A 14,281-nucleotide genomic window follows, 5' to 3' on the forward strand; every position below is an offset into this window, starting at 1 on the left:
TCAAAAAAAAAAGAAAAAAGAAGAGATGCAGAGACTTTGAGGGATGAGAGAGGGGCAGAGACTTTGTGGAACACTGGAACGTTCTGGAGTGTGAAAACTAGGGAAAAAGACGAAAGAAGTAAAGGAAAAAAAAAAAAAAAGTAAGGGCACGTGTGTGGAGGAAGTGGAAGGGAAAAAGAGGAAAGAAGGAAATAAAGAAAAAAAAAAAGTAAGGGTACGTGTGTGGAGGAAAAAAAGAAGGAAAAAAAAAAAAGAAGGAAAGAAAAGAAGGAAAAAAAAATAAGGAAATATGGATAAAAAAATAAAATAAAATAAGGGAAATATAAAATAAAGAATAAGAAATTAAAATTAAGAAATATTGTCACAATATTTTCACAATACTTTCACAATAAATTTTAAGTATTTGGTTATTATTAGTTAATATTGGTGAGAAAAAAATAATTGTAATAGTACGTTCAAATTAAAATCAATATAAATTATCATAATATTTTCACAATAAATCTTAAGTGGTAGGTTATTATTAGTTAATATTGGTGAGAAAAAATAATTTCACAATATTGATTTAACAATGAAATAAACTCTTTTATATATACATTGTCCTTTTTGGTAATTTACTCCTCAAGCTGCCACTTTTATAAATGCTAGCCAAACACTCAGCTATTTCAAAAAGTACTTTTTAACAGCTTTTACCAAACACTCAGTTTTTTGAAAAGGCACTTTTTCATACTACACTTTTTGAAAACTCCACTTTTTCAAAAAGCCAAATTTTAAAAAGCTGAACCAAACTCACCTTTAGTTGGAAGAGAGTCTGCTCTCCTTTCATCTTTATTTAATTCAGAAAACTTAAAATCTAAGACAGTGATAAAAAAATAAAAAACTAACTCACCAAGTTCTGAATGGGCAACACGAATGTAAAGATCAACTCCGCCGCTGGAAAATTTTTGTTTGTCAATTAAGCTTCTAGTCCATGACATACAACCAGTGTCACTATCATATGCATAAGCTATACAAGAACAATTCTCTAAACACTGTTGTCTGCAATAGTCTTCATGAGCAGGTGATGAATCTGCAAAGTCTGGCACCTTCATCGACTTCAGTTTCAAAAACCCATCCATTTTGACGGCTTCAATGCTACTGTTCACCACTGCACACTGTGACAACGGTGTCCTCCTTACGCATCCACTAGTCCTATTTCCTCTATTCCATTCTTTTGTGTTCTTTGGCTCAAACCCAGGTAAACAGCTGCAAATTGGTGAACTTTGTGAATTACAGCTTCCAAATGCCCCACACATACCATAAACATCACACTCACTCTTCACAGCATTCCACGAGATCCCCCAATCGTCCTTCTCATAATCCCAATATCTTTCCTCTATATCTCCTTCTGTAGTCAAGACATAGTGAATGAAAGAATTGCTCACAAAAGAAATAAAAGGATTGCTCACAAAAGAACGACTGAAATAATATGTTCCATCTTGATCCCCTGTGAGACTAAATCCATCATAATATACAGAAGACATTTCTGGTATTCCAATAAAGCTCCTGGAGTTCCATGGGCCACTACGCCAAAATGGTCTACTATCTTTCCAAATGAATATTGAACAAGACTTTGAGGTTGAATACCAAAGGAGAAGCTTCCAATGGATGGATCAGAAGGGCTTTTCCATGAAGAAACTTGCACTTTCTCACCTGTTCTTACATTAGTACTAAATTTCATCCTTTGCAAGATTGTATCAGAAGGATGTTGGAAACTCTCCCATACAATTGTCCCTGTAGTGCTTTCTCGCAAGATTAAGTTCCCCAAATCTAAAAGCTGGGCACTTGAATTGGCAACAGAGTTTGTAACATTTGATGACCAAAGAATCTCCTTTTGTCCATCTAATATTACAAGATTTCCATCCTCAGATATAGTAAGAACCCCAGAAGAATCCTTGAGGGGTTTCTCTCTGTTAGCTACCCATTGGGCAGGTAGAACAGACTTTTTATTATACCATATTCCGAGGTAGCAGTTGGTAGAATTTACAGGGCTGAAGAATCCTAGTTTGAAAGCACTCCCATTGGAGATTATGTAGTCAGAGTCTTCGATGGGTTGAAAAGATGTAATGGTGTCTAAGGAAGAACCAGAATCTAAACAAAAGCAACATAGCAAGAGTACAAGAACTGACATTCTTGTATTTCGAACAAGTCCCATAACTTGTTCAATGCTTCTGGCTTGTGTGGTTTTATGGGGATACGGATACCCAATCATCTATTTAAACCAATATAGATGGCTAACCGAACATGGTGGGTGGGGAGACCTTTAATAGGACGCAATGAAAACGGGCACGCTAAAGATTTTGACTCCACGAGACAACAAAACTGGACAAACGAATGGGTTTCCTAATGTTGATTTTGGATGACAGGAGCAGTCATTGCTTCTTTTCCCCAGTTCCCACATATATCTTACAAGAGTACAAGAACGGGTTTCCTAATCGTGATTTTGGTTTGTGAGAATCACGATTGTGAATGCGAGGAGCAGTTATTGCTTTATTTGCCTTTTTTCCCATACATTTCTTTGAAATCTCTCACAAGACCTTTATTGACTGAAAGGTACTTGATATTGACTAAAACGTGAAACATTTGCATCCCATGATAAATCACAAAGTCTGTTGCAGAATTGCCCCAAGATGAAAGTTAGAGAGTTTTTTAACCTTTCAATTTTTTTTAAAAGAAATCTTTTTAAACTCTCTCTCTCTCTCTCTCTCTCTCTCTCTATTCAAATCCAGGATTACATATATATCCTGATTTTGTATTGAAGTCATAATAGCCATAGATTCTAATTAGCTCAATTAATAAAGTTTCTTGTCATTGAATAAGAGATATAGGGTTTGAACCCACCTCATTCCAACTTATGCTTGCAGAGTGAGGCCAACATCAACAACATACTGGATTCTTAGGAAGAATATATTTGTTAAATAAGTGTAACTAAAATAAGAATATTAAGATAGATAAGTAAAAATACACTAAAAATAGGATTCAAAATGAAGAAATCCACTTAAAGATAAGTAAAGCCCCTCGCATGAGATGGTTTAGTTATGTTCAAAGGAGAGCGATTAATGCACAAATAAGAAAGAATGAGTCGATCCAAGTTGATGGCATAAAAATATTGTTGCTATGGTCCTATCCTACTTGCACTGAAGTTTACTTTGTGTGGCAACTGTTTTTATACATACATAACTGTTCTTGTTGAGGGCAAAGATTTACATGTACATAATTGGAGACAGTATCCTGGGTTTAAATTCTAGGAGATGCACATATAATTTTAAGTCGCTTCTGAATCTAAATTCTAATTTCAACATAGGAAAAATGAAGTGATCATTTTGCTAGTTTTTCTCTTGGATAAGAGGAAGGTATCATATACAGCAAATAATCTGAGGTTTTATCAGTCTCATTGAGTGATTAAGAGCATGCCCATATTTGTCCCAATAGGCAATGAATTAAGCAAGAAGAGAGAGGAAGCGAACATGTGCCTCACTTGGTACAGTAATCATGGTAATATACAGGAGCGGAGGAAGCGGAACTTTTCATTCTCTCTTTCTTAGAATGTAAGGTTGAATTTAATCAACCATCTTGTTGGCTTTATTCCATGCCAAATTTGCTTGTATTTCAGCATTTAGTAACTCTGTATTTAGGTGGGTTTCGTTGTAAGGGTAGTGAGTGAGATAGAGTGTTGATTGCTCAAGAATGTGCAAGAAAATAAAGACTCGCGGCTTGATCTCGCGGGTGACTTGCGGCTGCAAGCTGCCAGATGCAGCACACGTGCCAAGCATGCCAGAAGGTGAACAGTCATGCTAGCTGGAGCACTACAGGACAAAACAGGACAACTGGCCATACGGTTATCTCGCGACTGGATCTCGTGACTCAGTCAAGAGGCGAGGCCAAGCTGCGAGCCACCCTTGTTTTGAAAAATCTGACGTTTCACATTCTCCTCTCACCTCAGTATAAATACCCCTTATACCCACAAATGAAAGAGAGTTTCCAGAGAGAATTTTAAGAGAGAAACCCTAGAGTAAAACAAGATTGATTCACCTACAATCTATACATTAGAGTTTCTTCAAATTCCTCAACTCTCTTCCTCTCCATTGCCAAACCCTTGAGAAGCATTTTACCAAAACCTTGTTCTCACCATATTCATTACTGTGAGAGGGTTGTTTGGTGTTCTGGGAAGCAGTTAGGAAGGAACCAATCCACATTGGTTGATGCTATGGTTAAGTAGCGGAATCCGAGAAGCTAGAAAAGAAAAAGGTTCGGCGCAACCTCATTGGAGCAAGAAGCTTGGAGGGCTTAGGTGCACTGGGTAGATTAGGCTTGGAGGGTCTATTGCTGTCCATGTATCCCAACTACATTTTCTAGTGGATTGTTTACTGCTTGGAGGGCGGCGGAGAGGTTTTATGCCGAGGGCTTCGGTTTCCTCTTCGATAACACATCGCATGTTGTCTTTGTGTTTGCATCTTCCTTCCCTTTTATCTTTGCCTTTTATTATCTGCTATGGGTTGTGTTTTTAATTTGGCTTAGATAGTTTTTCCAATTCTATATTATAGCTTTTGTTCATTTTCCGCACACTAGTTGTTTGACATAAAGCTTGAATTGATTAATTTGTAAATTGGGGGTCTAAACGTTCAAGGGTGTTTTTACACTATTTGAACTTTCATAGAATACATGTAAACTTCTTTGTCCCACATCTCAAGAGATGTTTGGATATTTTAATTTGAATCTTATGAGTGTTCTAGAAAAGAAAGTAAGAAACAAAGAGACTCATGGCATTATAATAACTATAGTCCATGGTCTACAGATTATGATGGCCAATTTACAAGGGATGGTTTCACTGCTCACCAAATTCTTCCCTCTCGTGTGATCAAATACCCTGACTGCTTCTTCAATCCTCCTTGCTCTTAAAAGTCTAGTGAGAAGCACATTATAAGTTGCTATATCCAAACTCACATTCAATCTTTCCATCTTAATATGCAATGTAATAGCTGAATCAATTCATCTGCTGGAGTAGTAATGTCTCACCAACAAGCAACAACAAGAGGAATCTAGTAATAACTGTAAGGTTGAATTTATTCAACCATCTAATTGGCTTTATTCCGTGCCAAATTTGCTTGTAATTCAGCATTTAGTAACCCTGTATTTAGGTGGGATTGTTGTAAGGGTAGTGAGTGAGATAGTGTGAAGATTGCTCAAGAGTGTGCAAGAAAACAGAGAGTCGCGGCTGGGACTCGCGACTGGACTCGCGGCTTCAACCCGCCAGAATCTGCACACGTGCCAAGCATGCTGGAAGATGAACAGTCATGCTAGCTGGAGCACTACAGGACAAAACAGGACAACTGGCCATACGGTTAACTCGCGACTGGAACTCGCGACTTAGTCAAGCCGCGAGGTCAAGCCGCGAGCCACCCCTGTTTTGGAAAAACCTGACGTTTCGCATTCCACTCCTCTTCAGTATAAATACCCTTTTAACCCACGATTGAAAGAGAGCTTCCAGAGAGAATTTTGAGAGAGAAACCCTAAAGAAAAACCAGATTGTTTTACCCACAATCTCTACCTTAGAGTCTCATCAAAATCCCTCACTCTCTTCCTCTCCATTGTCAAATCCTTGAGAGGCCTTTATACCAAACCTGGTTCTCACCATTATCATCTCTGTGAGACAGTCGTTTGGAGTTCTGGGAAGCAGTTAGGAAGGAGCCAATATTCATTGGTTGATGCTACGGTGAAGTAGCGGAATCCGGAAAGCTAGAAAAGAAAAAGGTTCGGCGCAACCTCGTTGGAGCAAGAAGCTTGGAGGGCTTAGGTGCATTGGGTAGATTAGGCTTGGAGGGTCTATTGCTGTCCTTGTATCCCAACTGTATTTTCTAGTGGATTGATTACCGCTTGGAGGGCGGCGGAGAGGTTTTTCGCCGAGGTCTTCGGTTTCCTCTTCGATAACATATCTGGTGTTATCGCTGTGTTTGCATCTTCCTTCCTCTCTATCTCTGCCTTTACATTATCTGCTGTGGTTTATTTTGTTGTGGCTTAGATAGTTGTTTAATCAATACCATGTTATAGCATATGTTAAGTTTCCGCACACTATTGTTTAACATATTGCGTGTGTTGATTAAATTGGTTTTTGGGGGTCTAAACGTTCAAAAGTGTTTTTGTACACGTTTTTGAACTTTCAATTGGTATCAGAGCGGGTACACATCTGTTTGGTTTCATTACCATTGTGTGATCCTTGACCCCCTTTCTTTTTGAGATGGATAGGTCTCAATCCCTTAATGCACCTCCATATTTTGATGGAAGTAATTATGCATTTTGGAAGGTTCGTATGAGAGCCTTTTTATGCTCTATTGATGAATCCGTGTGGGATGCTGTTGAGATGGGTTGGACCAAACCTGAAGCAGCCAAATCCACATGGGATAAGGCAGCACTTACTGCATCTAATGCTAACAGTAAAGCACTAAATGCTATTTTCTGTGGTGTGTCTCCAGATGAATTTCACAGGATTTCTCACATTATTATTGCCAAAGATGCATGGGAGATTCTGGAAACAACTTATGAAGGCACGAAGAAGGTGAAAGATACCAAGTTACAAATGCTGACCACTCGGTTTGAGGAGCTCAAGATGAGTGAGGATGAGTCTTTCGACTCGTTCTATGGGAAGTTAAATGAAGTAGTTGTCAGCAAGTTTAACTTGGGGGAGAAGATGGAGGATTCTAAGATTGTAAGGAAGATCCTTCGATCATTGCCGGAAAGCTTCCGTGCCAAAGTGACAGCCATTGAAGAGAGCAAGGATCTTGACGACATCAAGGTGCAGGAGCTGGTTGGTTCTTTACAGACCTATGAAATGTCGCTGCCAAATCAACGGAAGGGTAAATCCATTGCTCTAAAGACCGTTAATGAGAAGGTGGAAGATCAAGGCTCGTCAGGAGAAGATATGGTTGACAAGGATGTAGCCTATCTTGTTAAAAATTTCAAGAAGTTTTTGAAATTCAAAAACAATGGAAAATTTGATGATAAGAGAAATTTCCAAAATTCTGGAAGGGAGAAGAGGGATTTCAAGAGGAAAGATGGAAAAGAATCCCAATCCACACAAGGTGTTACTTGTTTTGAATGCAACGGGCATGGACACTTCAAGAGGGAATGTCCTAACTATTTGAAATCAAAAGGCAAGGTGTACGCCACGACTTTGAGTGATTCAGATTCGTCCGACTCAGAATCTGAGGAGAGCTGTGATGGAGAAGGGAACTACTCAGCTTTCATGACTATTGCTCATGTTGAGTCTTCGGATGAATTGAATTTGCTTGTTCAAGACCTTGGAGAACATAGTGAGGATGACTCACTAGGAATTGTTGAAGAATCAGAAGCTGAAGAAGAAGAAAGCACAGCTACTCTTCAAGAAAATTACAATTCACTGTTGGAGAAATCTGGCGAATACACAAGGGTGGCCAAGGCTGCAGTGAGAAAGATGAAGAAGGCTGAGGAGGACTACAAAAGTCTCCTAATCCGGTATAGGGAGGCCAAATGCGAGATTGAAACCCTTAATGGTGAGCTGTCCGAAGCCTACACTAAAGTGAGATTCCTTGAGAATGAGGTTGTTCAAGCAAATGCAAAAATAGAGAGGGTCACCACCAAGAAGCTTGATGATGTTATATCATCTCAAAAGAGCTTCTCAGACAAATCCGGACTGGGATATACCGGAGGAAGTAGCTCAACTGGAAATGTCACTAAAGAAGTGAAGTTTGTGAAGTCCAAAGATCCAGTTGTAGCTGACTCTACTAGTGCGAACCTCGAGGTGGAGGAGAAGAAGAATGTGGTGGACCAACGGATGCTGAATCATCATAATCAGTATGTGGGCAGGTCTGAGTCTCGTGCCAAGTCACGTCCTCGACCACAAAGAGGTCCTAGAGGAATGTATGTGTGCCATTACTGTGGACTTCAAGGGCACACTCGACCAAATTGCCAAAAGCTGAGAGCAAAGAACAGTGCTACTCCTCAAAGGTCAGGAGGACCAAGAGTTGATAGGAGAACGTGGGCAGGGGATCAACCTAGAGAGCAAAACGGAGATCCCGGAATGATGAACGTGATGAAGATGATTGGTGCATTCACCAACTGCTTGGAAAGCTTCTCACGAAGGTTTGAAAGCCCTAACTCCCGTACCCAATCCTCTAAGGAAATCACCCCAAACGCAAGTGTCGTGTGGGTGAAAAGGGGTACTCATGCATAAGCATTACAACATGTCCATGCATTAATACTTCCTATGCTTTGTGACTATGTTTGTTTGGTATGCTTGTTGTTTTTGATTTTGGTTGTTTGTTTGTGAATATCTCTTAATTGTGTTTTATCATTCTTTTTGTTTCTTGAGTCAAAAATCCAGAAATCACATAAAGAATTTGAAAATCTAAACATTTGATTGACTTTGTTGAGTTTTTGTCTTAAAACTCGTTTTGCCTTGTACCTTTGTGCTAATGGCTTTGTGCATTGTCGAGCATTGCTTGTTTTCATGCACTCATATCACTTTGGGAAAAATCTTGAAATCTATGTGATTGTTGTAAATAGATCTTCAAACTTGTCATGAATGATTAGTGAATGGTTATGTTGATCTTGAAACATGCATAGACTTGTGTCTATATTTCTTCCCACTTTTTATTTTTTTTGCTAAAAAGAGCTCACTAAATGTAAATCTCCAAATGAAAAGAGATATTGAGCTGCAAAAGCCTGTCGCACATTCTAGTATTTGACTAGGAAAAAGGGTAAGCGACTCTATATTAAAAGTGAAACTTCTTTCAAAAAGGCCAAAGGCCTATTCTTCAAAGAAAAATGTTATTTATCCCTCTCACAATGAGAGATGATTGCCTCAAAAGATCAAATGTTATGGCTGAAAGTGGAGTCAAATGAAAGGCTCCAAGTTATGTTATCAAGTTGTGTGGGAAGTCATATATTCATATTTCTATAATTGAGATTGGTCACATGATCTAGTGCTAATTGTGTATGCCTTGGTTGAATTGATCATTGAAGCTTCACATTAGACAAAGGACTATTTCATTGTTGATATCCACACACAACACACAAGTTTATGTTTGATAAATGCCATATTCATTTGTGTGATTGTACTTGATAAAATGTGTTTTCACATACTCAATCTTTGTTAATTCAAGCACAAAAAGATTTTTGAGTGTTTTAGGTGTTTTTGGAAAGTGTTTTGCTGAAAAATCTGAAAATTTCAAAAATACAGTTTTGTCCTGTTTTGGCGGCTCAGTCGCGGGTGTGTCAAGTCGCGAGAATCAGTCGCATCTTCGCTGGTCAGTTTTGGCGACTTGTTCGCGAGTGGAAGGTCCAGTCGCGAGATTCACTCAGAGATTTTCGCGGCTCAGCTCGCGACTCACTCGCGGGTAGACCTTCCAGTCGCGAAAAACACTTAGAAAAATTTTTCAAAATTTTCCTCTTGAGTGCTTTGGCGGCTTGAGCTGGCGACTGTGTGGCGACTTGAACCAGTCGCGAAAATCGCGTGTTTTGCAGAAACAGGAGCAGTTTTTAAACTTTTTCAGTTTTTCCCTCGAATTTTTGTGACTGTTCATCTTCTCTCTAAACACTCTCCCTCCCAAACACTCCGTGCTCCCTTTTCCAATCTCTTGTGTTGCATCCTTACAGCCCAAAATCGTCGAGTTCCAGGTATGGGTTTTCTGATTTTCACTCTTTTCTACTTGATTTTGTGCTTTTACCCTCGATTTTTCGCATTTGATTGTGTCTTTGAAATGGGTTTGTGGTTCGGTCTCTGCTTTTTGTTCTTGCTTAGCTTGTGGATTCTGTTGTTATAGGTTGTGTTAATGATAGTCTTTGTCCTATTGCTCTTGTGCTTAGCTAAGTATTCCTTTCATTTCATTCTGAACTATGAGCTGTTGAGATGTTACTTTTGGTTCTGTTGAAATTGTGTGTTTTCCTTTGCAAGATGTGCATGTGTGTTAATCTGTGGGAAGATTCTGTTAGGCTCAATATTTTGTGTGTATGTCATATCATTTTCCATAATCTGCCTCAATGTCATTTATTTGCCTTCAGGATAGCTTCACCATGTTGTTCATGTGTTTCCTATCCTAGGATTAGTTTATCTATATGGTTGAACTAAATTGCTTGCTGGTTAAGTGTTTGAAGTTCACTTGTTTGATTGATATCTCTCTCTGTTAAATACATGGTACTGACTGGTTGTGCACATATATTGTTATATGTTGTTGTGGCCTTTTCTGATTGTTCACAGATGGCCCCTTCACCCCAGAAGAAGAAATCTACTGCTAAAAGGGCTGACAAAAGACTTAAGATGGATCCTAGATTGTTTAGGTCAGTTCATCATTTTGAGAGATACAAGGATAACTTCTTGAATGCAGGAATCATTCAAGAAAGATTTGTGGATTTGGACGATCTAAGGCAAACTTTTATTCCCCGTTGTTTTGAAGGAAGAGGATGGGACAAACTTTTGAGTGATTTCCCTTTGGTGTGTGAACCTCTGATTAGAGAATTTTATTCAAATGCTGTGATAAAGGAGAATGAGTTAAATTGCTGGGTTAGAGGGAAAGAATTCATCTTGGATGCACATGTCATAGATGATGTACTAGGGCTTGAGGGTTTGGATGATGAGGAGTTTATAAATTTCAAGGATAGGAGTGTCTCTATTGAAACAGTTCAACAGAGGATAGGTGGGCAGAGAGAAGGGAAGTGTTTGAATACCACTGCCTTTCCAGTGGACATGAGGGTTCTCACCATAATCATGATGTTTAACCTTTATCCTATTAAGAAGTTGACCACAATCAATTGTGCTAGAGCAATTTTTCTGATGGATCTCAAAGAGAAGAACTTCATAGATATAAGTTCCCACATCTTTGACATCATTGTGGATGAGACAAGAACAACATCTAGACCAAAACTGATCTTTCCTAGTCTCCTAATGAGGATTTTTCGAAGGAAGGGTGTTCAAATTCCTCAAGACATCAGTCACATGTCTACACCCTCTGCAATCAACAAACTTACCTGCAAAAGGATCAGTGTTAGGCTTCCAGGAGAAGAAGATGAAGGTGATGAAGGAGAGGAAGTCCCAATGGAGACTGATGCAGAGGCAGCAGGGCATGCATCCACCTCAACACCAAGGAGGAGTGGCAAGAGGTCCAGAGCTTCAACTTCTGCAGATGCACCTCCAGATGCTTTCCAGATCATTCTGGAAAGGCTTGATGGGATCAGGGCAGTCCAGACTGAGCATTCTGACAGAATGAGAGCCATGCAAGACCAGATTGATGTCTTGGCTGCTACACTTGACAGCTTCACAACTCAGCATGACCAGTGACCCTTTGGCCATTCCATGTCAAAAAGGGGGAGAAAGTTCATTGATAATTGAAGCAGAAAAGCAGCTTTTGAGGGGGAGTAATTTGTTGAGGGGGAGTAATTAGTGTTTTTATGTTTTTTTTTTATGTTTTTAATACACTGGGTTTTGGTGTATAAACTGTTTCTAACTCTTTTCATATATTCTTGGATAAAACTTTTATATATGTTTGATGATGTTATTCAGGTATTTGTTGGTTTGTACCCATATGCTTTTGTAAGCTTTGAGGGTTTATGTTTTATGCATAGTTTGTAGGCCTTGTGGTTTGTACCATGCTTAAGTGCAGCCTTTATGCTATGTGAAATCAGTATTTTAAATCTAAATGTTCTGCATTGTGGTTTATGTACTGTCACTCTTGTGCCCTTGTAGGATTGTTCCTAGATGCATATGCCATGTGAGCTATGCATTGGTTGAGTGTTGAGCATACAAGTGTCTTGCCTTGTGCTTGTTAACTTGTATGTCTTTGTGTTCATTCCAAGTGTGAATGAACACTGTGATCACTACTTTGTGGTGTTCACTTGGTTGATCAAGCCATGGTTTGTTCATTAACTCCATCTTATGCTTGATCTCTTTTTGCCTGTTTCATATGCATTAATAATTTTCTGCTTACAATGATCATGGTGTATTGTTGTGTTTCAGGAGTTTATGTTCATATGATTCAAGTGCTTCACAGCTTCTAGAGTTAGGTGTGAGTGAGTTTTGATCAACTGTTCCCAACTCACATGTTAAGTCTAGAGTCTGTTTTAGGGTTTTGTCACGGATTAGCCAAAGGGGGAGATTGTAAGGTTGAATTTATTCAACCATCTAATTGGCTTTATTCCGTGCCAAATTTGCTTGTAATTCAGCATTTAGTAACCCTGTATTTAGGTGGGATTGTTGTAAGGGTAGTGAGTGAGATAGTGTGAAGATTGCTCAAGAGTGTGCAAGAAAACAGAGAGTCGCGGCTGGGACTCGCGACTGGACTCGCGGCTTCAACCCGCCAGAATCTGCACACGTGCCAAGCATGCTGGAAGATGAACAGTCATGCTAGCTGGAGCACTACAGGACAAAACAGGACAACTGGCCATACGGTTAACTCGCGACTGGAACTCGCGACTTAGTCAAGCCGCGAGGTCAAGCCGCGAGCCACCCCTGTTTTGGAAAAACCTGACGTTTCGCATTCCACTCCTCTTCAGTATAAATACCCTTTTAACCCACGATTGAAAGAGAGCTTCCAGAGAGAATTTTGAGAGAGAAACCCTAAAGAAAAACCAGATTGTTTTACCCACAATCTCTACCTTAGAGTCTCATCAAAATCCCTCACTCTCTTCCTCTCCATTGTCAAATCCTTGAGAGGCCTTTATACCAAACCTGGTTCTCACCATTATCATCTCTGTGAGACAGTCGTTTGGAGTTCTGGGAAGCAGTTAGGAAGGAGCCAATATTCATTGGTTGATGCTACGGTGAAGTAGCGGAATCCGGAAAGCTAGAAAAGAAAAAGGTTCGGCGCAACCTCGTTGGAGCAAGAAGCTTGGAGGGCTTAGGTGCATTGGGTAGATTAGGCTTGGAGGGTCTATTGCTGTCCTTGTATCCCAACTGTATTTTCTAGTGGATTGATTACCGCTTGGAGGGCGGCGGAGAGGTTTTTCGCCGAGGTCTTCGGTTTCCTCTTCGATAACATATCTGGTGTTATCGCTGTGTTTGCATCTTCCTTCCTCTCTATCTCTGCCTTTACATTATCTGCTGTGGTTTATTTTGTTGTGGCTTAGATAGTTGTTTAATCAATACCATGTTATAGCATATGTTAAGTTTCCGCACACTATTGTTTAACATATTGCGTGTGTTGATTAAATTGGTTTTTGGGGGTCTAAACGTTCAAAAGTGTTTTTGTACACGTTTTTGAACTTTCAATAACCCTTTATCAAAAATTACATCGACCAATTCCTCTGCCTCTTTCCCCCTACCTTTACTACATTGTGACACTACAAATTCAGACAATTCCATTGAACAAGTATTACGCCCTTTTCTTATGACATCCCTTAACAATTCACAACCTTCCTCCAACTAATCTCCCATACAAAGAACATTGGAAAAGGCTTGATAACTCTTATCATTCACTGTAATACCCCTTTCTGAGACCAATCGATATACCGAAATTGCCTCCTTTACTCTCTGTTCCTTAGACAATGCCCTTAACATACATCCATAAGTAGCATCCTGTAATCCAATCTTCTTAGCACAAGCTCTCTTGTAGAACATCTTTGCTGCAAAAGTCTTGCCCAAGTCACTAAGCTTCTGAACTATTAAATCATATTCAAATAAAGGAATATTTGGAAGCAGCTCCAACTTGTCGTGGAGCTGGGTGGCGTCAAAGAAGATGTGGAGGTAGTGGGTCTAGGGGTTTTTATGGAGGTGGGGTAGAAAGAGATGGTTTTTATGGAGGTGGGGTAGAAAGAGATGGAGTGGTTGTTAAGGTGGATTATGTTGGATTTGGATCGGGATTAGAGGGATTGGAGCTCCAAGAGTTGGACCGAGTCGGTGGAACCAATTGAGGTTGAGATGAGAAGAAGGGAAATGAGGAGGAGGAGGGGGAGAGAGTGAGTGGGAGACATGGTTGTGGATTTTGGGGGTTACAGATATAGGGTCCATTTGGATACAGTTGAAAACTGAAAACACTATAGCAAAATAATTTTTAAATGTGTGAATAATACCATGAGACCAATTTTTAATGAAAAAGTTGCTAAAAAGTGAAATTTATAGGTCCTGTGAACAGTGCATGGAACCGACTAGTGTGTTGAAAAGTCAAATATTACAGCTACTATTCACTCTTTTTTACTTTTCATATGCCTTGGTGCATTGTTCATGAAAAAAAAGAAAAAAAAAAGAGAAAACACGCAAACATGAATGTGCAAAATGTGAAAA

General features: G+C 39.4%; 1 protein-coding gene across 1 annotated transcript in view; it reads right to left on the reverse strand.

Annotated features, from left to right (window-relative positions):
• The window catches only part of LOC126727175 (probable dolichyl-diphosphooligosaccharide--protein glycosyltransferase subunit 3B), a 41,479-nt gene extending 27,497 nt beyond the window's left edge, over window positions 1–13,982 (reverse strand). Inside the window, exon 1 of the mRNA XM_050432721.1 lies at window positions 13,913–13,982. Coding sequence (XP_050288678.1) covers window positions 13,913–13,971 — 59 coding nt within the window. The 5' untranslated portion in view covers window positions 13,972–13,982. The remainder of the gene's footprint in view (window positions 1–13,912) is intronic.
• Window positions 13,983–14,281: the final 299 nt, after the last annotated feature.

This window comes from Quercus robur, chromosome 5, assembly GCF_932294415.1.
Source record: "Quercus robur chromosome 5, dhQueRobu3.1, whole genome shotgun sequence".
NCBI lineage: Eukaryota > Viridiplantae > Streptophyta > Magnoliopsida > Fagales > Fagaceae > Quercus > Quercus robur.